Genomic DNA, 17,276 nt, shown 5'->3' on the forward strand with positions numbered 1-17,276 from the left:
ATAAGATCTGAATATAAACATGAGCTTTGGATTCAATTTTTATTTGAAACCAGTGTATTCCAGCAAATAGCTGATCATCTATTAGTAAGTAAGGATTGGACAACTGATTCCTAAGCTTTGGGCTATATAACATCTACTGCTGAAAATAGTGAACAAACTGAATAGCTTTTCTTAGATAAAAGATATAATAAATGCCAGAAGAGTAAGAAATATTAGTAGCTTGAAGCTGATGGAAAAACAAACTACTGAAGTTTTATTGCTACCTCTACAGCAAGGCAAACAAATATCTCTCTCTCTTTTTTTTTTTTAATTTTTGCAAGGCAGTGGGGTTAAGTGTCTTGTCCAGGGCCACACAGCTAGGTAATTATTAAGTGTCTGAGGTCGGATTTGAACTCAGGTACTCCTGACTCCAAGGCCAGTGCTCTATCCACTGCGCCTGGCCGCCCCTAAATATCTCTTTTAAAATGCTTACTTTTAGCATGTGTATTATTGCATGTTGTTAAACTTTTAAAAAAAATCGTTTTTTGGGAGCCAAGATGGCAGCAAGAAAGGATCCTGTCTTAGGTGCTCTCTCATAAAACTCATAAGCTAAGGACTCTAAATTTTTGAGAGACAGAACCCACAGAGGGACTCAGTGAGGCAGTTCTCTACCTCAAGGTAACCTGGAAAAGAGCAGAAACGCTCTGCTCCCCTGGGGTCAGAGGGGGCGGCCTGCCAGAGGCAAAGAACTTCAGCCTTGCAGAGGCAGCCCCAGGGCGACCGGGCACAAAGTGGGGGAACAAGGGGGGGGCATCTGCCAGAGCGAGCATGTGGAGCCCAGCCCTCAGGGCACACAGCAAGCAATGTGGTCTTTTGGCAGCCCAGATCCAGGAACAGAAGCAGGTGGAGCCCTTAAGCTGGAGCCCCCAGGGCATGAGCCCATTGAACCTAGGGAAGGGAGTGAAGAGAGACTGCCTAGCTCTGTCCTCTGCCACTGGAACAGGGCTCTGGGGCTCTGACCAAATTCAGATCCTGATTGCAGTCTAGGGCCCCCCCATAGAACAGCAGCCCCCCCCACCTCAGCTCCATGGCAGGGGGGGGGGGCGCATATGGTCATTCACAGACCAGGAGGGAGAACAGAGCCTCATACACTGAGATCCTTGTGGGAGTGTCCCAAAAGCTCAGGAAGCACCCCAAAACCAGGCCCAGGCTGGGAAAATGAGCAAGCAGAGAAATAAGAGGAGCACCATTAAGAAATATTTTGCAAATGAGCCCAAGAAGGATCAAAATACTCAGTCTGAAGATGAGGAAGCACAAGCTCCTGCATCTAAAGACTCTAAGAAAAAACAGAAATTGGGCTCAGGCTATGACAGAGCTCAAAAAAGACTTTGAAAATCAAATAAGGGAGTTAAGAAATGAGAGAGATGCAGGAAAAACATGAAAATGAAGTCAGCAGCTTAGTCAAGGAAATCCAAAAAAATGCTGAAGAAAATAGCATGCTAAAAACTAGCTTAGGTCAAATGGATAAAACAGTTCAAAAAAGTTATTGAGGAGAAGAATGCTTTAAAAAGCAGGACTGACCAGATGGAAAAAGAGATAAGAAAGCTCTCTGAGGAAAACAAATCCTTCAGACAAAGAATAGAATTCAGGGAGATTGATGAATTTACCAGAAATCAGGAATCAATACTTCAAAAGCAAAAAAATGAAAAATTAGAAGAAAATGTGAAATATCTCATTAAGAAACAACTGATATGGAAAACAGACTTAGGAAAGATAATTTAAAAATTATTGGAATAGCTGAAAGTCATGATCAGGAAAAGAGCCTTGACATCATTTTCAAAGAATTACTACAGGAAAACTGCCCTGATATTCTAGAAGCAGAGGGCAAAATAGAAATGGAGGGGATCTACCGATCCCCCAGAGAAAGAGATCCCAAAAAACCAACCCCTAGGAATATTGTAGCCAAGTTCCAGAACTCCCAAGTCAAAGAGAAAATATTACAAGCAGCCAGAAGGACACAGTTCAAATATCGTGGAGCTGCAGTCAAGATCACACAGGACTTAGCAGCAACTACATTTGAAGCTCGTAGGGCTTGGAATATAATATACTGGAAGGCAAAAGAACTTAGAATGCAGCCGAGAATGAACTACCCAGCAAGGCTGAATGTCCTCTTCCAGGGACAAAGATGGACTTTCAATGAACCAGGGGAATTTCAAATGTTCCTTTTGGAATGACCAAGAGCTGAACAGAAGGTTTGATCTTCAGATACAGGACTCAGGTGAAGCATAGAGAGTGGTGGAGAAGGAGAAAATATGAGGGACTTAATGATGATGAACTGCATGTATTCTTGTATAGAAAAATGACACTGATAATACTCATATGAACCTTCTTAGTTAATAGAGCAGGTAGAGGGAGCTTTTATAGTTGAAGCACAGGAGAAAGCTAAATTCAAAGATAAAATATGGTGTAAAAATGGAGTCAATAGAAAAAAATGGAAATGTAATGGGAGAAAGAAAAAGGAGAGGGGAATAGGTCAAGATATTTCATATAATAAGATTTTTCTTTATTACAATTAGCTATTGCAATGATGTGGAAGGGGGAGGCAAGGGAGAATGAAGGAATCTTTGCTCTCATCAGAGGTGGCTAGGAGAGGAAACAGCATACTCAATGGGGTATAGACATCTGGAGTAAGAAGGAGAAAAGGGGACAAGGGGAGGGGGGGATGTGAGTGATGGAGGAGAGGATGGACCATGGTGGGTAGAGTGGTCAGATATAACACGTTTTCTCTTTTACTTCTTGCAAGGGACTGGGATTGGATGACCTGTCCTGGACTATAGGCCCAGGTGGATGCTAGGCCTAAGGGGTGGTAAGGGGGCTCAGGGCCTCTTGGCCCCAGGACCAGGGATCTGTCTGCTGCGCCACTCAACTACCCTACAGTAGAGTCAGAGTGAAAGGAGAGAGAAAATATAGTACATGGTAGTGGAGAAATATGAAAGGAGGGAGTTGTGATCAGCAATGGCAAAGGTGGAAAAAATACGGAAGTAACTTTTGCTATGGACTTAACCATAAAGAATATGATCCACCCGTGACAGAGTTGTTTGTATTGGAACAAAGACTGAAGCACATTTATTATTATTATTATTTTGGGGGGGGGGTGCAGGGCAAAGGGGGCTGGGTGGCCTGCCTGGAGACACATAGCAGGTTGATCGTTGGTTGTCTGAGACCAGATTTGGACCCGGGTGCTCCTGGCTCAAGGGCTAATGCTCTGTCCACCACCCAGCCACCCCTACTATTATTACTGTTTTATTTTATTTTAGGTCTTTTTTTTTTTTTTTTTTTTTGGTTTTTTGCAGGGCAGTGGGGTTGGGGTGGCTTGCATGTCACACAGCTGGGTAATTGTTGGGTCTACGGGGCCAGATGTGGGCTCAGGTGCTCGTGGCTCCAGGGCTGGTGCTCCGTCTATTGTGCCACCTGGCCATATCTACAATTATTACTATTATTTGTTTTTAATTTAAATTTTTTTTCTCTCCCCTTTATCGCTCAAGCAAGTCTGTATTTATGGGGGGGGTATTTCGTTTACTCTTAAACAAGAATATTTTATTAATGTAAAAAACATTATTTGTACGAAATGAGAATAAATACTAAAAAATTCTATATAATTGGGAAAAATATTAAATTAAAAAGATCATTTTTCCTTTCAAAATCAGACTGGAAAATAAGTTGGTTCTATTCTTGTGTGATTTAAATATTTTGTGAGAAGTACTTCATACAGAAATGTTTTTATACTGGGCATGTTTTTAGTACTAATCACTAGAAAATAGGAACTGTTTACCTGAAATCTAGTAAAAAGATTTTTTTGGAAATATTTTTATTTATTTGTTTTTTCCAACAATAGTTGGAAACTGCAACAATAGTTGGAACAATAGTTTACACCAGTCTTTTTTTTTTTTTGTAAGATTTTGAGGTTTTTCCTCTTCCCATGACAAAGCAATCTAATTTAGGCTCTATATGTATAATTATGCCAAACATGGAATTATGTTAATCTTGTTGTGAAAGAAAAATCAAATCTAAATGTAAGGAAAAAGCATTAGATAGAAAAAAAAGACAGTACATAAGATAACTTTTAATAGTTTAATAGTAAGGTTTGGTCTGCATGTAAATTCCACATTTCATTCTCTGGGTATGGTTGATATTTTCCAACAAGTCTTTTAGAATTATCTTTGAATATTGTACTGCTGAAATGAACAAGTTTATCATAGTGGATCATCACCCCCCAACGTTGTTGTTAGTGTGTAAAACATTCTTCTATTTCTGCCTTTTCATTTGGCATCAGTTCTGGTAAGTCCTTTCAGGTTTAAAAGGAAGTATTTTTTAAAAAAATGAGTTTATACATACACACACACACACACACATACACACACACACACACACACACACACATATGAATACTTATTCATTTCAGAGTTTAAGGGAATTTGGAGCACTTTTACTCATTATATAACTGAACTTTTCTTCTGTTTCCAATTTAGCATACTTTTTGCTTTGAATGATTCTCTTATGATTTTGGGTCAAGAATTCATTGTTTTAAATTCAAAATGAATTTAAAGCAAGTTAATAAAGAGACTTTGGAATCTTTTGGGTTTAGAGGTTACGTCTATTTAAAAAAAAAGACCAATTTTCTTCTATAGCTAAGTTTTATTTGATAGAGCCTTTAGAGGCTTTTATATATATATATATGTATACATATATATATATATATATATATATATATATATACATATATATATATATATATATATACACACACACACACACACACACAATCACTTGTAACTTTTAAATTTTTCTTTAAATTTAGCACTCTTTTGAGAGAAAGGGGTATTGTATTTTTTCATATATATCAGTGATAAGCAGTTGCTGATATTTGTTATGTTTTGGTTTATAGAAATATTATACCTTTTATTGACTTTAGAGTTGAGACTTTGGTGCCAGAGGAAAACTGATATATATATATCAGTCTGTCACATTTTCAAGTTATTTGGCTATTTTAGATTTCTCAACAGAACTATATAAATTTATTCTAGCAAAGGAAATTAAGTGATAGTTCCTTGAGCTTCTTCAAAGAAGATATTGATAATATATATGCTCATTAAAATGTTTAATTTGTGAATTGGCAGAAGATTTATACTGTAATAGATCTAAACTTTCAGAAATGTCTCATTTGTTCTAAAATTTTTTTAATCTGAAGTAATTCTTTTTGATAGTATTGAAAACATTAATTTAGCTTTAAATTAAGAATAATTATTTTCGGGTTTTCAAAGACATTGTTGACACATAGAAATTTTGTATATTATTTGATTACCATAATTATTTATCTTCTTTGAAATACTAATTCAGTTTTTGACTTAAAAATTTAAAATTCACATACTAAAAGTATCGATAGTGTTTCTGAATTTCAGGTGTCTAATCTAAAGTAGTATATTTGTAGTCCTGTTGCTGGTTATATAATAATAATTTATAAAATGTTTCATATTATACATCATTTTTTCCTTCCAAATGTGAGATAATTTTGTAACTATTGTTATCGTCATTTTATAGAAAGGACAAATTAAGTAGGTAATGTTCACAAGATTAGTGGGTAGCAGAGTTGGAATTCTGATATAGATCTTTTGATTACAAATAATTCCAACAATTTTTCCATGACATGAATTACACTTTCCAGTGGAATTATGTGTGTATATACTTGCATTTAAAGTTTTAGTGTATGAGAACAAAATGATCTTAATCTTTATTTATTTTTGTTTTTTGTTTTGTTTTGTTTTGTTTTGTTTTTATTTTTGCAAGGCAAATGGGGTTAAGTGGCTTGCCCAAGGCCATACAGCTAGGTAATTACTAAGTGTCTGAGACCGGATTTGAACCCAGGTACTCCTGACTCCAAGGCCAGTGCTTTATCCACTATGCCACCTAGCCGCCCGGATCTTAATCTTTAAATAAAGATTGAGTTTTAAGGCAAAATAATCTGAAAAAGAGTGAGGAAACATTAGTTTTTCAGCTAAAAAATATGATTGACAACCAATCATATAACTCTATGAGACATAATGATCAATTTGACCATATTGGGACCATTTATAGAGATTGGAAAGCAGTGACATTTTTGGGGGCTTTTTCTTGTCATGTCCCTTCCCTTCCTCTAGTCACATCTCCTACCCTTGTATTTCTGAATAGTAGAGATTTGGGGCAGGCTGAGATTCTGTTACTGTAGAGAAACAGATTGATCATCAAATCCCTTTTAATGTGTGTTATGTAAACATAAATTCATGCATCAAAATGAAAATGCAACTTCATTGCTGCCTTTTGTTTTTTGTATTAGTAATTTCTGGATTCTCTGCCCTCAAACCCTCCTCTCCCCCATTGAGTTCTTTTTAACAACAACAACAACATTCCAGATAATTAAGGGAAAACAGCAATAAAGTGATTATATGCAGCATTCTTCTTTAGTGATCTTCTTGTCTTCAAAGAGCTAGTGAAGTGTTTTACTTAATATAAATGTATAGTGGACTTGGATAATTTGTCTAGCCATCAGTTAGTCCCTTTTACTTATTTTCCCAAGTCTTAGTGTTATAAGTTTAACATTTCCTTTGTTGTGTGAATATTATAATATTTAATCTTCTGTGCTTTGGAGAAAAAACTTTTTTTATGATAGGAACGTTTTTTTTTCCAGGTTTTTCAAGGAAATGGGGTTAAGTGGTTTGCCCAAGGCCACACAGCTAGGTAATTATTAAGTGTCTGAGATCAGATTTGAACTCATGTACTCCTGACTCCAAGGCTGGGTGCTCTATCCACTGTGCCACCTAGCCTCCCCTTTTTGATAGGAATGTTAACATTTTTATGATAACTCCATTTGTAAACTACTTCACATACATTTTTTAAAATGAATGAAGCCTCGTGGTAACCCTGAGTTGAGTATTTCAGGTATTATTCCTGTTTTCTCTAGATGAGAAAATTGAGACTCAGAGATGTTAAATGACTTTCCCATGGTTACTGAGTATCAAAATTTGAACCCATGTTTTCCTGACTTCCAGGTATAGTAAAGCAAAAAGCCAGAACTTCAAGTCAGGCAGCAAGGCAACAAACATTTACTAAGTTCAAACAACTGTGCTAAGCACTGGGGAGACAAAAAGATAGTTCCTGTCCTTAAGGAGGGATGGAAGAGAGGGAGAAGGTAACCTAGAGAGTGGCATGATGTTTTTTTCTTTTGTAAAAAAAAATATTTAATTATTTATTTTTATTTTTAATTTTTTTCCTTTAAGATTTTATTTATTTTGAGTTTTACAATTTTTCCCCTATTCTTGCTCCCCACCCCACCCCAGAAGGCAGTCTGTTAGTCTTTACATTGTTTCCATGGTATACACTGATCTAAGTTGAATGTGATGAGAGAGAAGTCATACCCTTAAGGAAGAAAAATAAAGTTTAAAAGAGCAGAATTACATGATAAGATAATGGGGTTTTTTTCCCCTAAATTAAAGGTAATTGTCTTTTTGATCTTTGCTCAAACTCTACTATTCTTTCTCTGGATACAGATAGTATTATCCATTGCAGATACCCCAAAATTGTCCCTGATTGTTGCACTGATAGAATGATTGAGTCCATCAAGGTTGTTCATCACCCCCATGTTGCTGTTAGGGTGTACAATGTTTTTCTGGTTCTGCTCATCTCACTCATCATCAGTTCATGCAAATCCTTCCAGGTTTCCCTGAATTCCATCCCTCCTGATTTGTAATGGAACAATATACCACAATTTGTTCAGTCATTCCCCAGTTGATGGACATTCATTCAATTTCCAATTCTTTGCCACCACAAACAGAATGCTATGAATATTTTTGTACAAGTGATGTTTTTACCCTTTTTCATAATCTCTTCAGGGTTTAGATCCAGTAGTGGTATTGTTGGATCAAAGGGAATGCACATTTTTGTTGTCCTTTGGGTATAGTTCCAAATTTCTCTGCAGAAAGGTTGGATGAGTTCACAGCTCCACCAACAATGTATTTGCGTCCCAGATTTCCCATATCCCTTACAACATTGTTCATTGTCCTTTCTTGTCATATTGGCCAGTCTGAGAGGTGTGAGGTGGTATTTCAGAGATGCTTTAATTTGCATTTCTCCAATAAGTAATGATTTAGAGCAATTTTTCATATGACTGGATCACTTTTCCTCAGCTGTAAATTGCCTTTGCCTATCCTTTGACCATTTGTCAATTGGGGAATGGCTTTTTTTTTTTGAAAATTTAACTCAGTTCTCTGTATATTTTAGAAATGAGTCCTTTATCAGAAATACTAGCTGTAAAAAGTGTTTCCCAATTTACTACATTTCTTTTGATCTTGGTTATAGTGGTTTTGTCTGTGCAAAAGCTTTCCCATTTAATGTAATAAAAATTTTCTAGTTTATTATTTTGAATTTTTTTACAATTTTCCCCCTAATCTTGCTTCCCTCCCCCCACCCCCACAGAAAACAGTCTGTTAGTCTTTACCTTGTTTCCATGTGTATATTGATTCAAGTTGAATATGATAAGAAAGAAATCATACCTTAAGGAAGAAAAATAAAGTATTGTGCCTGACTGTTGCACTAATGGAATGAACAAGTCCACCAAGGCTGGCTAGCACCCCCATGTTGCTGCCAGGGTGCACAGTGCTCCTCTAGTTCTGCTCATCTTGCTCAGCATCAGTCCCTGCAAATCCTTTCAGGCTTCCCTGAATTCTCATTCCTCCTGGCTTCCAACAGAACAACAGTGTTCCATCACATATATATATATACCACATTTTGTTAATCCATTCCCCAATTGAAGGACATTTACTTAATTTCCAATTCTTTGCCACCATGAACGGAGCTGCCATGAATATTCTTGTACAAGTGATTTTTTTTAATACCTTACTAAAATATTCTTGTTTAAGAGCAAACATAATACTGCCTCCCTCCCAAAAAAACATAGACCCTCATGAGAAATAAAGTAAAGAGAAAAAAAAATGTGTTTCAGTCTGTGTTCTGATACCATCATCTCTGTCTCAGGTAGATAAATCCATCGTAAAAGTTAATTCCATATTTTTCCACTGTTGCTGTTGCTGATTGTAATTCCTTCCATCCATTCCTCCCCACTACCATATATTATATTTTCTCTCTCCTTTCACTCTGTCCCTCTTCTAAAATGTGCTGTAGGGTAGTTGAGTGGTGCAATGGACTGATTACTGACCCTGGGGCCAAGGGGCCCCGAGCCCACATACCACCCCTGAGACCCAGCAACCACCCAGCCCTGTGGTCCCAGACAGGTCACCCAATCCCAGTCCCTTGCAAGAAGTTAAAAAGAAAATGTGTTATATCTGACTATTCGCTCCTATGTTCTATCCTCTCCTCTATCACCCACATCCCCCCCTTTCCCCCTTCTCTCCTTTTTACTCTAGATGTCTATACCCTGTTGAGTGTGTATGCTGTTTTTGCTCTGAGCCATTTCTGATGAGAGTGAAGGTTCCCTCATTCCCCCTCACCTTCTCGCCTTCTACCCTTCCATATTGCAATAACTCATTGTAAAAAAAAAACCATATATATATTTATATATATATACACATATAATATTTTATACAAAATATCTTAGCCTATTCCACCTCTCCTTTCTCTTACTCCCAGTGCATTTCCCTTTTAGTCATCAACTCCATTTTTACAATCTATTATATCTTGAAATGCTGCCTTCATACTGCCATCTTGGCTCCGCCCTTGTGGCATGGTGTTACAAGTTCAGAAAAGCAGAATAGAGCTTGAAGGATTATGATATTTGACTGATTGAAGACTCAGGAAGAACTCAATAATGGGAAGAAGGGTGCTGAAATGACAACAGGATATTCCAGAGTGAGATCCTAAGCTATGGTTTTCTACGAAATAAATTCTAAAATATTCTGAAAAGGAACAGTTTTCTTATTTTTTCCCTTCATTTTAAGATGGGAGTTTGATCTTGGTAAAATTCAATTCTTATTAGTCCAAGAGTTGGCTCCAAAAGTAGGAATGTGCTCATAGGATTTTTTTTTTGCAAGGCAAATGGGATTAAGTGGCTTGCCCAAGGCCACACAGCTAGGTAATTATTAAGTGTGTTGAGGCTGGATTTGAACCTAGGTATTCCTGACTCTAGGGCTGGTTCTCTATCCACTGAATCACCTAGCCTCCCCATCTCATAGGATTTTTGTAAAGAAATTGTTTGTCAAATTTACCTTTAAAGTGCTAATTTTTATCTTACATGGAACTGTATTTTTCAGATAGTGTAATGATTTTAATGATAGGAATTTTTACTACTGTATTTCTATATTTTGAGTGAAATTTTTATTAAAAATTTAATATTAATTAGTAGCATAGCTAATTTAATTTGCACAGTAACTACTTAAATTTATTTCAGTATACAATAAGTATCTGAGAAAGTTTTCATACTCACCTTCAAATCCTGATGAGGACTTTTTGTCCATATTTTCTATCTCATTTCATTATCTGTCCTCTCTGTCTATTTCAGACCCTCAATTCTCTGAAAATGATCTCTATAATTATCTGGTCTCTCTCTTTTCTCTGCATTCCTTATGTAATCAGAACTTTGAAGATATCTATTCTAGGTTTTCCCTCCTAGGTGATTTCTGCTACTTCTTCATAGAACTTTTCTCTTGGATTTCCCTTTTTTATTGTGCCTCACTCCAGATCTATGACAATTACTGTAGGTGTCAGAGAGGATACTTTCTCATGGTAGGGTCCCTCCATCTGCTACTTTCCTAATTATGTAGCCCATCATTGTTTATACTGTCCCCGGTTTATTCTCTCCCTCCAATTTGCCTCAGAATTTCCTCCCTAGGTCCATTCTCTCTCTCCTCCAGGTGTCAGTTTCCCTCAGTAGTCTGCTTTCTAAGGTAGGACAACTTGATTTTTCAAGCAACAAATCCCTCAGGACACACCCAGCACACTCATCTCCCTTCACAGATCAGAGGGGCATTACAGTGGAACCTCTTCTCACCACACAAACAAGGCCTCCTTCCTGTCTTCCTTTTTTTTTTTATTCCTTCCGCTTCCCTCTCACCCACTCTTTTGTAGACTCTTCTGTCTCCAAGTTTTGCAGGGGTCAGTATCTTTTAATTACTAGCCCTAGATTTTACTCTGGAACTTCACTGATTCCTCTTGATACTTTCCTCTTCTCCCATCTATTTTCAAATCTCCTTCCTCCCTCCCCCCACCAATGTCATAATGTAGTTCCTAAGAAGAAAAGAAAGCTACAGCATTAATTCACTTATAGGCAGGATGTTGTCATATGTTGCCTATAATGCCCCAAGTCTTTTTCTCCACTGTTAACTTCTTATCTCCTTGTATACATTTAGACAAAAAAGTTTCTTTTTGCTATCTCTCTTGCCATCCTTGGTTGCTTTATTTAGTTGCTCTTTCATTTTTTGGTTGTCTGAGAAGTAAATATTCTCTTCAGTTCTTGTTTTCTTTTCTAAAATTGTTTCAAATATCTCTTTATTATTGAATGTCCAGCTTTTCTTATATTTGGTTAAGATCAGATTTGCAAAATAGGTCAAACTGGGTTGCATCTTGAGCTCCATTGATCTTTATAACACATTTATTCCATTCCCTCCTGTTTTTCCTAATGGGTTCAGAATAATCTTTCATTATTTGAATTTCCTTTCCTTTATATTGAAGAAATTAAATAGTTAAATTTAACCACTATGTATCTTGGAGTGTGCAAAAAGTCTTGGTATTTTTTTAATTGATATTTATTTTCTTTGATTAGAAATTCTGCACAATTCTTTTTTATGATTTCTTACAGTATAGGAAAAATGTATTTCATTACATTAATATATACTACGTTTTATTTTACAGTTCCTATACTGTTGTACATTTAGGTTATTTGTAATCTTTTGCAATTATGTATAATATTTCTATGAAAATCTTTGTACAGCTAGCTTATAAAACTGCTTTTATTATATATGTATATGTATATATATATATATAATTTATCTGTATTTCAGTAATGGAAATACAGGTACTTAACATTCTATTTTGAATGGAAGATCTACTAGAATAGAAAGCTGGATGAAGACATGACAAATATGATTTTTTTTATTGCATTGTTCCACTTTCATTTTAAGTACATTTTTCTAGAGGGAAGATGTACTAAAACAGTAGATTTCTGGTTTGACTTTAGGTAGTTTTTTGTCTTAGTGTCCCTTTTTGAATATTACAACATAAGGAAAGTTGTGCTTTTAAACTTGGTTATCTCTAAATGCAAAATATGTGTTTATGTTCTCTTCCTAAGCCTCTAATTATGTTAATATTTTTATTAATTTGTCTCAAAGATAATTTTTGTTTTTAAATTATTTCTCTCACAGAATATGGACCATAAGAACAGTACTTATTTTCTTCTTTTCCAAGAGAACAGAAAGAAATAGTAAGTCTGTTTCTCTAACTTTTACAAGTAAGGTAAAATTTTTGTTGTAGTAATTCTGTAATTTATAAATTTATAAATTACATGAGAATTTGAGTTTAGAAATGATAATGTTGAATAATTAATGTTAAATAATAACTGAATTTATAATGTATTAATATTTATAAAGCTCTTTAATATATAATATTTGATTTTACAAGGGCATTTTACTATGTAAAATAAAGGCCATTTTATTGATGAACAAATTGAAATAAGTTTATGTTAATTAGTCAAAGGAATTGCTCATGGTTACTGGTACAAGGTCCAGAGACAGTATATTGAACTCTCCTGATTTCAAGACTTGAAAAATATGTATATATTGATATGTTTTGGATAAGAATTTTCATTTTCTATATTTCTGTGTTGCCTGATTTGTAGGACTTTTTTTTAAGGGTTTTTTTTTTTTTGCAAAGGGTTAAGTGGCTTGCCCAAGGCCACACAGCTAGGTAATTATTGAGTGTCTGAGGTTGCATTTGAACTCAGGTACTCCTGGCTGCAGGGCTGATGCTCTCTCTACTTGTGCCACCTAGCTGCCCTTGTAGGACTTTTTAAAATAAAAAAAAAATAACAAAAAAATACCCTATCCCCTAAATTAGGAGAAACATAAAAAAAAGAACTTGGTTAAGAGCAATAAACTTGCCTTTTGCAAATAAACTAATTCTTATATATTAAGAATGAAAAATCTGGAATATTGTTACTCTAAAACCTTTTTATTTATTGACATCATTGTCTCTGATCCTATTAATAATACAATTAGATCTAATCTTACAATCACAAACCTTAAGTCCTTATTCAAATCCATTAACCCAGTGCAAGATGTTTTTATTGCTACATATAAAATAATAAATTACTAATAAATGTTTACTACACAGAGCACTTCATTTTGCTCTTATAAAAATTTCAAACTTGAGGAATTGCTAAAGTTTAAGTCAAATTTAAAGAATGCTTAAGCTAGAAAAAATTATCCATTAAAAACAAATTTACAGGAGTTCTATTTGCTAATGAAAATTAAGTAGGGAAACAAATTTTTGTATCTGGACCTGTTTTTTCATGGAAGTCCAAAAATGGGATGTTTCTTTCAGTGAATTTAGGGTATATTGTGACTGTGGGAAAATGGTAAAGTTCTAAAAAGACCCAAAAGGATACCAGTAGGAATAATATTACTACTACATGAGTGGCATAGACCTGGGTAGGTCACTGTTGAAATCCTAATTTCTTTGTCAGCAATTAGAAGATTTTTCCCTCCCTTATTTACCTATGTGGATCATGTCTATTAGGTATGTGATGGCACATTCCTAATTTTGTAAAGTCAGTGAGATTTCATTATATAATTCGGATACCTTTGTTATCATGAAAAGTAACCTTTAAGTATATAGTTCTTTATCCAATAAACAATGATTTTAGTGCAAATAGATACATATTTTATGTTTCTTATCACATTGATAGAGTCACTATGACTTTGGTCTAGTCTTTCTAATTAAATTAAATTTTACATTTCTCATTTGATTGCTAGGGATAAACATGCTTTCATTAACTACTTCACAGAGCTGTTGTAAGGATCAAATGCATTCACAATTTAAGTGAAAGTTTTGTAAAGTACAAGTTTTGTGTATTTCACAACTTTTTACTACACACTAAGAAGGTAAAAAGACATGCTTCCTGTTATTGAGGATTTCCATTGTGATAAGAGACATAAAGCATTTTTTTCATTTCACTTTCCTTTAAATACAGACCTTTTCAGTTCAGTCTATAATTTAAGTACAGGTGTATCCTTTTTTAGGAAAATCCAATACATGAACAATTGAATTTGAAAAATTAGGTAAATTAGGATGATTCATGCTAATAATAATTCTTTAGTTCCAAAAGGACTTACATTAATTCACTTAGTAATTTTAAAGTAATAATTTTAAAATGTAATTTTACCTTTTTTCAAATTAATATATATTTCATAAAGCAAAGTACTATATATTTGTAATCCTGCTTATGTTTTTCAGTCTCCTATTTCTTACCCTTTTGGTCTGTTAGCTCTCTAATGAGCATTTTACCTTTTGGATACTTAACCTTTATACATTGCTTTTTTCTAGTTTAAAAAAAGCATAACAACCCACATTTCAATAATTTTGTATTTTTGATGAATTTACTGTTGAGGCATTTATGTGAATGAACAAAGCAAGGTCTAAAAATTATGTTCTTATCACAGTAAGCATTCATTGTAATATAGGTAAATTTACTTATTATAGTATTGATAGTCACATTTATATAATACTTTTAAGTTTTACAAAATGCTTCTTCTCACAACAACTGTTTGAAATAGGTGACCTAAGTATTATCTATACTTTGCTCACAGGGCAACTTGAGGCTTAGAGAAGCTAGTATATATTTGGGCTACAATATAGACCAAAACACCAAGTCCACTGTTCTTTATGTTATATGACACTGCCTTAAAATAAAGAGGTATCATAAAAAGTGGAATTTTGTAGTGTTAGCACAGTGACTTTCACATTGTAGACATTTGATAAATTTGATAAATGTATGTTGAATTTTGGTATTAAAGATGTACATTTATCAAAAGGCATTTTAAAAATTTCTATTGTTGTTTCCTAGACATTTTGCTGTCTTAACTTAGAGCTTGGCCTGATTCTCTATTTATTATCTATTTATAGTTTTAGTTAAAAACAAAAGCATTTATTTTAGTGATATTTGTAACAAAGGCAACATTTTCTACCTATGCCTTACTATTTTCCAACAGATAATTTCCAACGGTAGTATACGTGTCTTTGGTAATTAGGGCTCTTGTTATTTTTGTTATGAAAAATTGGAGAATTCATATATATTTGAAGAGTTCCATCTTCATTTGAAATTACCATTTAAGTATTTCTTATGAGACAGTATATACATAAAAGTATAGTATGAGTAAGATGAACTTTGAGATTTTAATATTGCCTGTCATTTGCTTCCATAGTATTTATCACTAGCCTTTTTTTTTTTTTTTTGGTTTTTGCAAGGCAAATGGGGCTAAGTGGCTTGCCCAAGGCCACACAGCTAGGTAATTATTAAGTGTCTGAGACCGGATTTGAACCCAATTACTCCTGACTCCAAGGCTGGTGCTTTATCCACTATGCCACCTAGCTGCCCCTATCACCAGCCTTTAAAAACATTTCCCTATTAGTATATAGACCATTCGCAGGCAAAAAGGCATTTTTAATGTTCAAAATTGTACCTTTAAAGGAGAGGGGAATAAATAATAGAAGATGTATGAATTTTTTAAAAACATGAGTAGGTGATGTGCTCTTTCTGTTAAGTGGTTTATTTTATTTTAAAGAATGATTATAGATAAGTTATATTTAGATAAATATTTACATATGAGAATTTTGAAATAACTAGGTAATATATAATAGAATTTTTTCCCTTATATTTAGCATATTTATGTTTTTAAAAATCACTAACATTGATTAAAATCTTGTTTTTTTTAGATGAAGCATTGGATGATTTAAAATCACAGAAGAAAAAAATAGTAAGTAAGCTTTTAATGATGTTTTGGACAGATTAACTTCAATAAGACTGCTTTCACATGAAGGTCAGAATTGGATGAGTGACTCAGAGAGACTGGGGATTAATGGACTTCACCAGAAAGTATTCTTTTAGACAAGTAGTTGAATAAATATAGGTGATTTTGTTTGTTTTTGAGTAATGATGATTGAATTGGGGAAAGAATGGTTAAGATGGACTTTTTTTTTAGTTTTTGCAAGGCAATGGGGTTAAATGGCTTGCCCAAGGCCACACAGCTAGGTAATTATTAAGTGTCTGAGGCTGGATTTGAACTCAGGTACTCCTGACTCCAGGGCCGGTGCTCTATCTATCCACTGTGCCACCTAGCCGCCCCAAGATGGACTTCTGATATACCAATAGACAATGCTATTGGCATATGATCCAGAAGTTAAGGTTTAGACATAAGGGCTCTAATAAGAAAAATGTTTTAGAGGTTAACACTATATAGATAAAAAAGTCAGGCATGTGATTTAATAAAAATTGGAAACTTCTATGTTAGGTTGGTTATGAACCATGAAGGGTCCCTTTCAACTCTCAAATTCTATGATTATTTGAACTTCTTCTATCAATGGCAATGGGCACCTTTCCTGAAAAGTCTTAGATAATTTCCTGGAAGCATTTTGAGGTTCATCAACTTGCCCTTGGTCATACATCCATTATGTGCCAGAGAGCCCAGGTCTTCCTGATACTGAAGCCAGCTCTCTATTATATCACAAAGCCTCTCATAGTTCTTAATAGAAAAGTTAAATTAGCCCTTTTATTTTATAAATTATTTTTGTAGTATGAACAATGGCAATTGCTTTGTAGTCAACACTTACTGTATTGGTTTGATCCAGTCTCAGATCTGTGAATGATAAAATTCAGATTCAGAAACTATAACATGATTATTATGATAGACCAGAAAAAAGGAGTACTGTCATTGTCTAGTTGAATTCTGTCAAAGTCAAACTCTGCTGGTACCAAGGCAAAGAGATTTCAGGAAAAAGTAAGAAGATTAGGAAGAAGAAAGAAGCTGAGATAAGAAGAAAGTCTGTAGTGGAAATGAGAAGTAGTGGTCAAGAAGTGATGACAGTTATGAGAAACAGGTCCAGGCCCAGTGATAGTGAGAAGAAACAGAATGATAGAACAGTTTTGGAGGCATTCATTTAGGATTAAATAGTTTTAAGACACTTAATAGTCATTGAAGCATCATACCAAAAATTTTTTTGCAAAGTTATGTGCTATATTATTTTCATTTTTATAAAGCAAGAAA

General features: G+C 34.5%; 1 protein-coding gene across 10 annotated transcripts in view; it reads left to right on the forward strand.

The window, feature by feature from the left end:
* LNPK (lunapark, ER junction formation factor) overlaps positions 1 to 17,276 on the forward strand; it is a 108,913-nt gene that overhangs the window by 37,234 nt on the left and 54,403 nt on the right. For 9 of the 10 annotated variants that reach the window (XM_074215646.1, XM_074215647.1, XM_074215652.1 and 6 more), the window contains 2 exons: positions 12,381 to 12,439; positions 15,949 to 15,989. In XM_074215646.1, the coding sequence (XP_074071747.1) occupies positions 12,381 to 12,439; positions 15,949 to 15,989 (100 nt within the window). Of the gene's footprint in view, positions 1 to 12,380; positions 12,440 to 15,948; positions 15,990 to 17,276 lie in introns of those variants that run through there. The other variant, XM_074215655.1, reaches the window with a different exon arrangement.

This window comes from Macrotis lagotis, chromosome 1 (assembly GCF_037893015.1).
Source record: "Macrotis lagotis isolate mMagLag1 chromosome 1, bilby.v1.9.chrom.fasta, whole genome shotgun sequence".
In the NCBI taxonomy this organism is placed as follows: domain Eukaryota; kingdom Metazoa; phylum Chordata; class Mammalia; order Peramelemorphia; family Peramelidae; genus Macrotis; species Macrotis lagotis.